This window comes from Halyomorpha halys, unplaced genomic scaffold (assembly GCF_000696795.3).
Source record: "Halyomorpha halys isolate HHAL.00 unplaced genomic scaffold, Hhal_1.1 Scaffold384.1, whole genome shotgun sequence".
NCBI classification, from domain to species: Eukaryota; Metazoa; Arthropoda; class Insecta; order Hemiptera; family Pentatomidae; genus Halyomorpha; species Halyomorpha halys.
In genome coordinates, this window is record NW_027107790.1 from 608,220 (window position 1) to 621,092 (window position 12,873).

Here is a 12,873-nt window from a genome sequence, read left to right on the forward strand (position 1 = left end):
TATGTCCCAGAATAAAGTTATTTTTTCATTCATTCATTCATTCATTCATTCATTCATTCATTCAAATCAAACACTATTTTTCATCCTCCCACATCTAAAGATTATTATTATATGGAAAAGTAGTATAAATTTAAAAGCTTTTAAATTAGTAATTTAGGATTTAACTTTACCCTAAAATTCAAAAATGAAATAAATCAAAAGCCTTCAACAACGTAACGAATTAAATTTCCAGTACAGTATATCTACAGTATATCAATAATATTTAATAAATTTTAATTATTAATTAGTTTAAATATTGAATTTAAAAAAAGTTTAAAGTTCTCCCTCTACTACTCTTAAAATATTTATCTCTAATTTTTACAGTTTTTTTTTCGCCTGAAACTAATGGATGACGAAATTATATCAGGCCAAAACCCTAAAATCTTATAACTTGAGTTCTAAACCCCTAATATATGGAGGATCCTCAAAATTCTCACAAAAGATAAGCTAACAATTCTGAATATGTTTTTCAAATTGTGTTGAATTTGTCCACAATAATAAAGGACTTTACTTCATTCCAACTGTTTTATCCAATTTTATAATCTGTATTCCTCATTCCCACCATACGACTAATATCCTCCCGATCTACCATTAACTTCCAATTCCCTTCCTTTACATTTTGAAGAAATTCCGCATTATTTCCACAACGAATTTAACATCATCGCAGTTTTCGAAACCTGGTTCAAATCTCATATTCCCTCCTCTTCTGTATCCATTCCGAATATTGTCCAAGAATACAATCTTCATCATCATCATCACCATCTGTGGCGCTACTACTAGAGTCACGGCCTCCTGCAACTTCGTCCGCCAGTCCTCTCTAATGGTTGCCGCTGCTCTCCAATTGCGGATTTCCAAGATAGACCTAGCATCCCCTGCAACTCCATCGATCCTTCGAAGCCGGGGTCTTCCTACTCTCCTTGTCCCACATATCCTTTCGTGCAGGATCATCATAGGAATCTGATCCTGGAACATTCTTAATACACGGCCTGCCCACCGAAGCCGTCCCTCTTTGATTACTCTTACAATATCCGGGTTCCCGTAGAAGCCTGCCAGTTCAGCATTTGTTCTAATCCTTCAGATATCATCAGCACAAACCGGGTCATTAATTTTCCCCAATATACCTTAGGAGAAGGGCTTCCTGTGACGTGGGTAATGTCCAGCATTCGGAGGCATAAGTGAGAACTAGTCTCACCAGGATCTTATACAGCTGTATCTTGGTGTTTTGGGAAATAACCCTTTCATTGATCGAGAAAAAATTCAATCTTAATCCTTTATGATTTTTAAAAAACTTTGTTAATGAAAATGAATTAAAAAAAATTCTCTTTATCGAGAGATTCCATAAAGTGTTCGTATCCAACTGCACTTTACAAATGTTTCCATTCCTTCTTCTTATGTTATACAAATAGTGGTCATTCATGATAAACTTTTTTTTTTTCAAATTAGTAATTTACCAGATTCTATACATCACTCCCAATATCATCTTTATACTGATGATCTACAAATGTTTCTCCATCTTGCTGATCTCATGGAGGCATCTCATAAAGTGCACGATAATAATAGACATTGTCACTGGACAGAGCAAAACGAATTTCAGCTAAATTCAGATAAAACTAAAACTATCCTCATCAGTTCCAAACCTCCCATACATTCTCATTCTTAATTCCTTTACATTTCCTCAAAAACAATCCCTTTTCACTTAATAACACAGTTAAAAACCTTATAGTCTCTTTGAGTATCTTTGATCATCATCTGTCTTGGAGTAACCATGTATCGAAAGTATCCAGAAAATCGTTATTATTCTTTAAAAGTTCCATACAACCCGCAAGTCTCTGCCTTTTAATCCTTCCAGTTACTTGTCTGCTCTTTTATTTTCATGATTACGAATAAATTAATTACACTGATAAAAGGGCACATGGTATATGAAGGGATCAATAATGAACTTAAAGGGATATGGAAGCATGGCTCCAACGCAAAATCGAGAAACGTTTCACATTTGTGAAGAACTGATAGCTGAGTGAGCTGGGGCGAGTGTGGTAATTTATTTCACGGCGGCCATGAGAAATGAATCTTCATGATGCCATGTGATTTCCTTTGTATGATTCATTATTGTGGTTCCAAGATGCAGTCTTATTTCTTGACGTAAACCAGTCAGCTTAAGTAGCTTTATCCTTACTTCTGACCGCAACATCTTCACGGTCCTTTCCTATTATAATCTCTGAAAAATAATAAACTTTTCTATATCCCCCGAATTCGCAACCTTGCGTTTGTCTATCCAGTCCTTGAGCTCTAGAACCCAACCAATCAATATATATACTCCATCACAACTGTTTCATTCGACGAATCCTTTCTTGACCGTTCCTCTTTCTTTTTGAATTCCTGGTCTATTTCTATTTGTAATGCTACTATCCAGATCATCTTCCTTCTTCACTCCCTTAAACACCACTCTTCTGATTGGAGTAAATTTAATACATTGACAATCTGATTATTTGGATTATAACTACTTCATAGCTTGACCATAAGTAATATCTGTTCTTAGAGGGCCTGATCCCAGAATAAAGAATTATTCCTTTCAATACTTCTCTTATGATTCTCGAATCCGTTCTCCAAATACGAATCATAACAAAAAATAAATGTTATCGGTTACATACATAAAATCACTCGGTCTTGATTACTGTATTAATTTATAAACTTATCAAAAATTCAATAATTATATTTAAAAAATATTCAATAACGCTTTGAGACTTAACTACTTTCCTGTTGATTAGAAAATCACATACATTATAAATAGCCCTTAACTGGATTCACACGTGGGATATAGGTATGAAAGAGACGGAAGTATTATACTACTATATAGATTATTTAGAAATGAGAGACCGAAAATTTTGACTCCTTAACATTTTCGTCTCCTGAAAATACATACGGAAAAGCGGGATATCCATACCCACCGGTTGTGATGAGTCGAACTTACATGTTTCTAGACTAGTTTAATCTCTTAGAAAATTAGGAAAGTGACAAATAAAACAAGTGATTGAAGCAAGATAAAGTTCCTAAGATTTACAACGGAACCACAAGTACATAATTCAAGAATCGTTTTAAAAGGACAAGAAAACAATTTCAGAAAATATCCGACTAGATAAAAAGCGCTCTAACATTTCTGGGTATAAATTATAGATGCTGCAAACAAGTTGGCGTTTTGCTTGAAGTAACAAAAAAGAATATTTTTTTAAATATAACATTTAAAAAAATACTTAATCCATTAATTATAGATGATACACACAAACTCCAATTTAAAATAATAACATTTACAAGTAGACGCAATTATTAGTTAATTATTTATATCAGTTAGATAAGTTAATTATATATTTTCTACTACTGCTGCTTCTTCAGCCTCTTGGACAATACTGAATAGTTGTCTATTTAACAGTTTGCTGCAAATGTTGACTGAACTGTTTCGTCCACATACGCTTGTACATCTAATAAAGAAAAAGAATTGAAGCTGTCTTCAGGTTGAAGAAGAGGAATTTTCAACTCCTCCCATTCCAATCTTTTTCCTCGCCTTTTTCTGCCTCATTCCTTAAAAAGGACAGATTGGTCTTTTTTTTTTATTGGTCCCGGAGTTTCCTCAGTCAAGAAATTTTCTTCTTGTAATAGAGCATCCTTTATTGGAGTAAAGATTACACTAATGTGCAAGGGATCACTGGAGGCCTGTCCTTCGTGTATGGTGAAAGAATTCCATTCTTTAGTAATTTGCACCTCTTCTGCAACAGATCTACTTGCTTTATTATTTTATGTCTTTTTTCACTTAACCGAAGCATATATCATCAAATTCTTCCAAGTCTCTTTGGCAACGAAACCTAAACAAATGAAAAATTCAAAATTATAACAAAAAAATATATTTTTAGCAATATCATAAGTAGGCTGTTGGTTCGTTCACTTCAAATTCACCATTTAAAAAATTAAATCCAACCGTTTTCTTTTATTTCATATCCAAATGTTGACTTTAGAATGTGACCCTATAATAATTATTTCAATTAATAATTTTTCATCTTGTTGTTCTGCCATTGATATTATGAAAATAGAAACTCTTTTAAAAAAATGGGATGGATTGTTATGCGATATTGGAAGAGGGCGTGATCGCTGAGCACGTTGAGGGCGATAGTCACCGAGAGGTTTGATGGGGGTTCGATTCTGAACTGAGCAGTTGATATTTATAAAAAGGGTCACTAAGCCCACTTGTCGGAGTTCGAGTACACCAGGATTGCTGAAAAATGGGGCTAGTGACTGTACTACCAAATGGAATTTTGAATGCGTGGCAGAAAGGAATTGTAAAAAAGTTTATGTTAAAGTGACACCGAAATTCAGGAATTATTGTTGTAACTACAAAAGACGGTTTTCTTAAGTACTTAATGCCGTCGATTATACACATGAGAATTTTTTTTTTTTAGATTGGAAAAAAACGCTTAAGTGATGGACGTATTTTTATTTCATGGGCAATAGATATATATTTACAAGGCAAACGAAACTTTCTAGATCAGTCATTGCAAGAGAAATAAAGGCAATGGTTTTTATAACTGTTACTGATACAGCTTTTCAGATGTCCTGATGGAAACCCTATTCAGACCAAACCATGGAACGTAAACCATGACAGATGATTAACCATGTAGAGGCAAGATGATTCAAGATTAAATGCCGTAGTAGGGTAGTTATCAAAACCTACCCTTTAGAGATATTTTTAACTAAACCAATACAAATTGTTGGTCTTAGAAAGTATTTCCTAAAAAAGTGTTGGAAGTACTTACTGTTTTGATGATCACCAATCATCAAAACACCTAAGTGACAAGAAAATGTTTCATTTACAGAGACCAATTTTTAAAGACTTCAAATAACGTATGAAAGAAAAATAATTGCAAGGCCAAATAATTTTTTTATAAGAAATTGATACAATCAACTTATAAATACTTATTTGCTTTTTCGTTGGAATTTACTAAAGCACTTACAACAAAATAATTGTAAACTATCTTTAGCAAAAAGAATGATAATATTTTCATAGTACAACGATTATTATTTCGTGACACGGCAGGAAAATAGGCGATGAATAACGGAAAAATCTTCAATATTATGGTTATTAATACTTAAAAAATTAGTTTCCCCCCCTAAAATACCATTTGAAGTTATAAGAAAGGAATATATCTTGGGCGTGAACTGCGCTACAATATATAATCTAATTATTTTCCTATATCAACTCAAAAAAAAGTGCTCTCTCCTAAAGATAACACAAATATGAATTTGAACACGAAAATTTTACATATTTTATTTTATTACAATTAAGTTTAAATATTATTGTTATACGAAAACATAGACATTTATTTTAGACTAATACAGAAAATAAGTAATAACTAAATGATTATCGAAATTGAGGTCAAAAGGTGGCTAGTGGAGAGTGACAAGAGGTAGGAATGGGATTTGAAGAAATACTCTTCAAGTTAGGTCACAACTAAAAAAAAATCAGCTTTCTCTAGTTTCTGCCGACACTTATTCTTCATTGTATAAGACATGTAGTGTGGGAGATTGAGGAGGACCAAAAATCTAAAAGCTATAGAGGCTTTTAATCATTATGTAACACAAATATGCTAAAAAGAATTGTAGCCATCCTGTGATTTAACTTTAGAATTGTAATTTTTCAACTCGTTTCATTTCGTGAACATATTTGCCTAGGGAATGAACAATCAGATGGTTGGAAATTTTGCGCCTATCGTGCCGCCTGTGGCGGTTCAACGTTAAAGGAAACGATGGTAACTAACTAATATGAGATATTCGCCGTTCTTCACAAATCGATGGTCAGTCACTTGGACAGATATGGTCATTAAAGTATTTCTCTTGAAGAATCTGAAAATTCAAGGTGGCCTGGCACACGCCCGTGGGGTATAAGAAGACATCTCCTAGATAGTGTGATGTTTCAATCTAGTCCTCCCATTAGCAACAAAACTTGATAGATATAAAGGTTGTACAGGATAACAACAATGCACTGAAATATACGAATGGTTATATTATAGTCCTTTTCCAAGAAAACGCTGATCTATTTTCTGCTAACAACAACATTATTGCTGACGACAAAATCATCTGCCATTAAAATTAAGAAGTCGGGCATACTCTTCTTCTATGCGCTGTACAATTAAGATGACGGACGATCAGGACATTTCAACTGACTACATTTACATTAGTATTTACTTTATCTTTGTAAATACTAATGCCTGTAATTGTAGGCAAGGATAAGTCAATTTTCATGATTTGTCCTTATTATTTTTTTTTTTAAACAATTTATTGTTATTTACAACTGTATACATATATCAAGTAAATTTGCTCTAAGTGATATAATGACATGATACAAACATGTGGAGAATCTACCCATTGATAGAACTCCAAAATATTTCTAGAGGAGAAGATCTCGAGGCCATCTTCTTTTCAGACGCCTAGGAGGATTATTAGGTAGTGAAGGAGAAGCCAGTGGATTTGGGTGGTTGGGAAGTTAATCATGGAAGGAATGGTATCTGGTTCTGGCCAAATCGGCAACATATGGGACATTGAGGTCCTGATGGATGATAAAGTAAGGAGCACTAAGGATTTTACGAAGGATTTTGGACGGTAAGGATTGGATTCGGGAGGAATTCGATGGTTTAGTGGAGGCCCAAAGCTCAACTCCGTATGTCCAGGTAGGCCTTATAACAGTCATGTAGATCAGTCTTTTGTAATGGATTGGAAGTTTGGACCGTTTGTCTAGTAAAAGTAAATGTTGTAATAGTCTTTTGCCATGTTAAAATGATATAACATACAACATGGCTGAGAGTCTGTTAATAGGTCAGTTAAATGGAGAATGACGGCACGCAACAGACCAGCTGAGCTCGTCGCAGTTTTATTAGTCGAGTTAGGTTAATTGCTCGTAGTTTCTACTAGTATTGTTTTGGATGTTTTTATAACTAACTAAGCAATGGATGACGATAATAATAATATAATGACATTTGATTGATCTTGATTCTCTCACTCACAAGTTAGAAGATCAACAAGGCACTCAGTGGCCAAACTTACACTACTTCTACTTTTCAATCACTTTAGGCATGTTGTAATAAATTATTTTGATCAAAACTAAGAAGTAAACAATAACATGAAGTTTTGGAAGGAAAGGTTATAAAAAAAATGCTCAGAAAATTCGCTAGGAGCTCTTATGCATTTAACATGACTTTAAATATGGTTGTTCACAATCCTGTACTTAAAACATTTAACATGGTATAACATTTGTCATTTAGCACAACATTAGGAATACCCCTAACATACAGGTCTGTGCCGTCTACTTAGAAAATGATGAGCCTCGTTGGTTATATTTTTTTCTCTATTAAAAACCTAGCTTTAAGGAATAACCAGGTATAGGTATAAAAATAATAATACATAATTTATAAATAGTAATAAAAACAGCAAAGATCTTGTTTTTAAATAATTTGTATTTATACACAGTTTTATATTTAGTTATGTATATATAAATTAATTAAAATTCTGAATTAATAACTTACCTTACTTACAAATTTTTAAGTTTTCACAATAAATGATGATTTGTCCCAAGGACCAACGGACAGTAAAATTTTTCAAGAAAATTGAAACAAACAATTTTAATATTACAAGTAATATTTAACACCATCGTATCGTTTCTGCTAATACTTATAACTAAAGTTTTTTTGTGTAGAGTGCATACAGACAATTAGAGATTCGGCTATAAAACCGTCAAAAAGTTTCTGGTCATCAAAATCGTAGATTATTTCAATGAACTCATGACGTAATAATGCTATGTAAATTTTGTAAGCGAAATTTTCCGAAATTGATTTCGGAAAACAATTCAATTTGTTGTTGACATTATTTGAAGAAATATTTAAACCAAAACTAATTTTTTCTGAACACCTCATGGAATTCAGATTCTAATAATTCAATCCATAGAGTCATCTTACTTTAAAATAAAAATTTAAATATACATATATATTAAATAAATCAAATTATTAGTAGATTAATATAACTATTAGAAATTATTAGTTTTATTAATACCAAACTTAATTTTTTATTAAAAATTCTATTTTCAATTATTTGAAATATTCTATTTTTCTATTATTATAGAACTGAATAGCTGCAATAGTGTAGCTAAAAATTTTCTTGTGTTTTTAAATAAATGATTGACATTTGGTTGATGAACTGAGTACCCAACACCTGAAAGTTTTAACAACCGTGTCTTCTTTAAGTAATTCTCAACTCTCAGTGTTCACATCATTCCCATGTGGCAACTTTTAGTGTTTACACTGCTCTTAAAGTGTACGGTTCAACATAATTTTTATTTTGCAAAAGTCAATTTCAATAAAATTTTTGTTACTATTTACAATTAATTTTGATATGAATTTTAATAATTGGAATAAATACAAATTGAGACCAAAATTCAATTTGAATTAAATTAATAACAAGCCTGACCTTAGTGTATGGAAGGTTATAAATTAGTTTGTTTATATGATAGAGATAGTGTTGATTAATCGAAAATTAAAAGTTAATTGAAGTTTGAAAAGCTTAGGTAAGCTTATTAATAATTAATATCATTCTCTATTAATTGACTTATTCATAGGGTTATTTTGACTTATAATTAATGATCTGGGCAGAATAGCTTGCAAAACATTTTTAAATTTTTGATGTGAGGTGAGAATTTTGTTGGTATGTTGTATTATTAGTAATAATGTTGTTAGATTGTCCTTGAGAATGGCCGATTTAGCCGAAATGTTGGACTATTAATATAATAAGAGTGTTGAGACTAAAAAAGGATACCATTTGATTTATTTAATGAAAAAAAAAAATTTAAAATAAAATTAATGTTCATGTGTATAAAGACAAAGCAAATGCTGCTATGCTGTCATGATTCCATCCTTTAAGTACCTGATAGCTTCAAGTATTCTCTACTGTTTTTACCAACTTTGAATGGTTACTTGATCTACAGAGGGGGCACACCACATGGAATAGTGATGAGAATGAAAGAATGAAGGTTTATCTTAGCGTATACGAGCGCTCTCATGTCTCTTGTTGGTATACCAATATACCAACTACACATCCTTGGCGTCTTTTTTTTTAAGTCTTTAGGACCAAAACACCTATCTATATCCTTAATCTCTTCGCTCTGTATACCTTTATTCATACATTAAATACTATATTTCAACTGATATATGTACCCTCTTCTAAAACTGTATACTTGAGCAGATCGTTCGCCATCCGTGCTACTTTATTATGGAGTTTATATCTCTTTTTCTCTACTTAAAATAATCTTTATTCACTTATTCTGCTCTGTCTATTCTTTAAAAAACATTTATTTCAAATCATTCAAATTTTAATCAAATCACCACATTGATGTAAACAATAAGCATGCCTATGACAATTATTAGAAGGTAATAAACAAGTAAACTTTTTTAATTATTGTATTATATTATTTCAGTTCAAGAAAAAACCCGCAATAATTTATTTTTTTATTCATACATTTAGGACTGTTAACTCACTGTCAACTCCATCTTACTTCATATGTATATGTACTGTATTATTCTTTTATATCTGAAATTTCTTCCATTTTAAAAATTAATGTTTTTTAAATTTATTATATTATTTATTTATTTATTTTTTTTGCAGGGAATCTCCAAGTCCACTACATATTGGCTATCCATTATTTTATTCATAAAAAAGACTTTTTTGCTTCTCATTGGTTATTTTTATTAATAAACTTATTCCATTTATTGTATGTAAAAAAGTATTGAAATTGTATTCTTAAAGGTTGAATCCCAAATAAATTATTAAAGTATTATTTTCTTTCTCTATAATGCTTTATAGATGCTTTATAATGCTTCTCTCAAAGCTTTATGTAATAACAAAAAAAATAAACGATATGTAGTGCCAACTGTAAAACAGACTGCTTAGGTTATAAGAGGATTAGGTAAGAATTAAAAATATAATTATTCTAACTTATATTTTTCTTTGGTTAATAATCTTTTGTCCATAAAAGCGAACAGGGTTATTCCTATCACATGCAATGAAATTTTCTCAAGAAATTAAAATAACTCTTAACTGCTTCATAGATAATATAAAAAAAAAAAATTATGTAAAAAAAAACTAGGAAATGTTTCTTAACAATACTTACTATTTGGCACAATCTATAAGTTGATATTCGTTGCTGCGCTCAAAACAAGCTTGAACCCCACGATCACGCCAAAGTATTTCTGTGTGCTCATAGAATTCCTAGAACATGAAATCAATATAAAACCCAACAATAATGGTAAAAGTATCAAATGAAGAATAATAATGAATATTTAAAATAATGAAACTTAAGGCCCAGTTTACCGTCGTGGCAGTACTGTGAGACAGAGAGACAGCATGACAGTGCTTGTAAACACACTGATAGTAAAGCTCACCGAAAGTTCCAATTGATGAATGAATGATAAAAATATATGATCATAAAATACAAAAAACTTCATCAAAGACAGATAACTAGCAGGAAATACAGAAGTAATGATTTCAACATAAGGTTGGTGGTATGGTGTCATAAAATGCAACAGCTCACTGTCAAGGCGTCTACTTGTGGAAGTCTATCACTTATCACACCAATCCTCATAGTATGACAGTATTACCACGAAAGTAAATGTCATGGTCAATCATAGTGGCTGCGACAGTTATTACCATGGCAGCAACTATCGCATTTATTGTCACCAAGCAAAATGGGCCTTTATACTATGAAAGAAAATTGGATGATAGTAAAAATGAAATCAAACAAGTGGTAGAGGAAAATTAATTATTCTGTTTTTGCTTAATTGTATTATAAGTAAAGAAGAATGTAAGAAAACATATATTATTATAATAATAAACTAGCATATCATGAAATCCAGAGGGATACGGTCGAAAGCATAGAATGATGAAGAAAAGTATTTAGCATTCATTTCGTTTTCCCTAATTCGTCATAGTGATTGAGAAAACATTATTTCGTGGCCATAAGTCAGACATTTTCGCTCGACCGTAAAGTTTAGTAGTTGAAAGTGGTATGTGCAATAATAGCCAGTTAATACCGAACTCTTATCAATACTATAATGTATTAGGACATGAGATACCAGATTTTCAAATTTAACATAAATTAATATTGACTAATCAAGTGAGAACGATAGGAAAAAAATTAAACCTAAACAGTGAGTTTTGAAAATAATTAATTTCCTGCATTTTCTCAAATAGATGGAGATTATCAGCTGATAATTTTTTTTCTTAAAATTTTTTTATATTTCTTAAAAAATTTATTTATTGATAGATATTACAATCTGCCACACTGTTGTGGGCAATAGGTAATAGTGATGAATGATCACATTCATACTATAATAAAATAAAATAAAATAAGAATAGAAAAAAAACAACATAAAAATAAAAATAAATAAAATCAATCTTAAAATATATACAAATAGAAAGATAAAGAAAATCAACATAATCAAACTATGTGCATGAAAAAATAAAATAATGATAAAAATAAAAGAATCTCAAGTCACATTTACACTCTTATATACAATATTTACACAATCGACCTGAGCATCCCTGAGCACACTCTATCCTCCACGTGTGAGGGGTAGAGCAGAGCTCATAAGATCCCAGCGCATCCCTCTCGCAGCATCACTGGTAATGAGCCAGTGGAGGCTGAGCAAGTGGAGAAATCTTGACACAGAAGCTAGTATATTGAATAAAAAAACTTATTTGTAAAACTTAAATTAATTAACTTAAGAGCTAATTAATTTCACCATAATAACCATTAAATACATATAGATTAAAGGCGGTATACGATGATATCTAAATTTTCTAAAATTTACCCCCACGTGTTGAGGGGTAGAGCAGAGCCCATAAGATCCCAGCGCATCCCTCTCGCCACATCAACGGCAATGAGCAGGTGCGCTAAAGCCGCTCAACGTGAGTGGATAATCTGACTAATGATTAAGTAATTTATATTTGTTGCCTTAAGAAATTTTCATTCCTCTTGGTGACTACTTCCTCACACCGCTACGTTTTTTATAGGAACATGCTAAATTATCTCTTACTAAATAAACATACATATGAATGGAATCGGGTACTCTAGACTGTTTCCCATACTCTAATCTCTAAACTCTTGTCTCTATTCCTCCTTTAATTTACCATCAAATATCTTCATAGTTCATATTCATGCATTTTTTATTACTTATTGAAACGGTTAATTTAGTTAATTTTTGCAAACGGTTAATTACTTCAAATACACAACATTACAAGTACTTTGAAGTATTTTTTTTTTAATTCAGCATTAATCCTGTTAAACTATTTCTATTAGGATAAAACATAGCTGATACAAACAAAAGATTATTTAATTGTACATTAATACAACAGGTGTAATAAAAGCCAAAAAAATTTTAATTATTTTTTAATTTTGAAAAATAATTATGAAATCGATTATATCAAACGTGCAATTCCATAAAAAAACTTGAATTTGAACATTTGTATCGTCACAATAATTTCCCCTTACTATACATTCTATAGGTAAGTAAAAATAAAAATAAAAACTGCCTATTACAGTTTATTATGCAAGTATAATAGTATTGTTATTCAAGTATGATTAATAGTTTTACTAACAATTAGTATTGTAAAAAAGGCTGCCTATACCCAGTTTTTGGTTTACTTTATAACCATATTCAAATTGCTTACTAACAAGGGGATGCTACCGAAAAATATGAGACATGTGTCCGGTGGTTCTTGCCAGCCCACCCAAGGAACAATATATATATA

At 31.3% G+C, this 12,873-nt stretch overlaps 1 protein-coding gene across 2 annotated transcripts in view; it reads right to left on the reverse strand.

Moving 5' to 3' along the window:
- Positions 1 to 12,873, reverse strand: part of Galphas (G protein alpha s subunit) — a 208,604-nt gene that overhangs the window by 38,408 nt on the left and 157,323 nt on the right. For both annotated transcript variants that reach the window (XM_067046126.1, XM_014422658.3), the window contains one exon: positions 10,235 to 10,332. In XM_067046126.1, the coding sequence (XP_066902227.1) occupies positions 10,235 to 10,332 (98 nt within the window). The remainder of the gene's footprint in view (positions 1 to 10,234; positions 10,333 to 12,873) is intronic.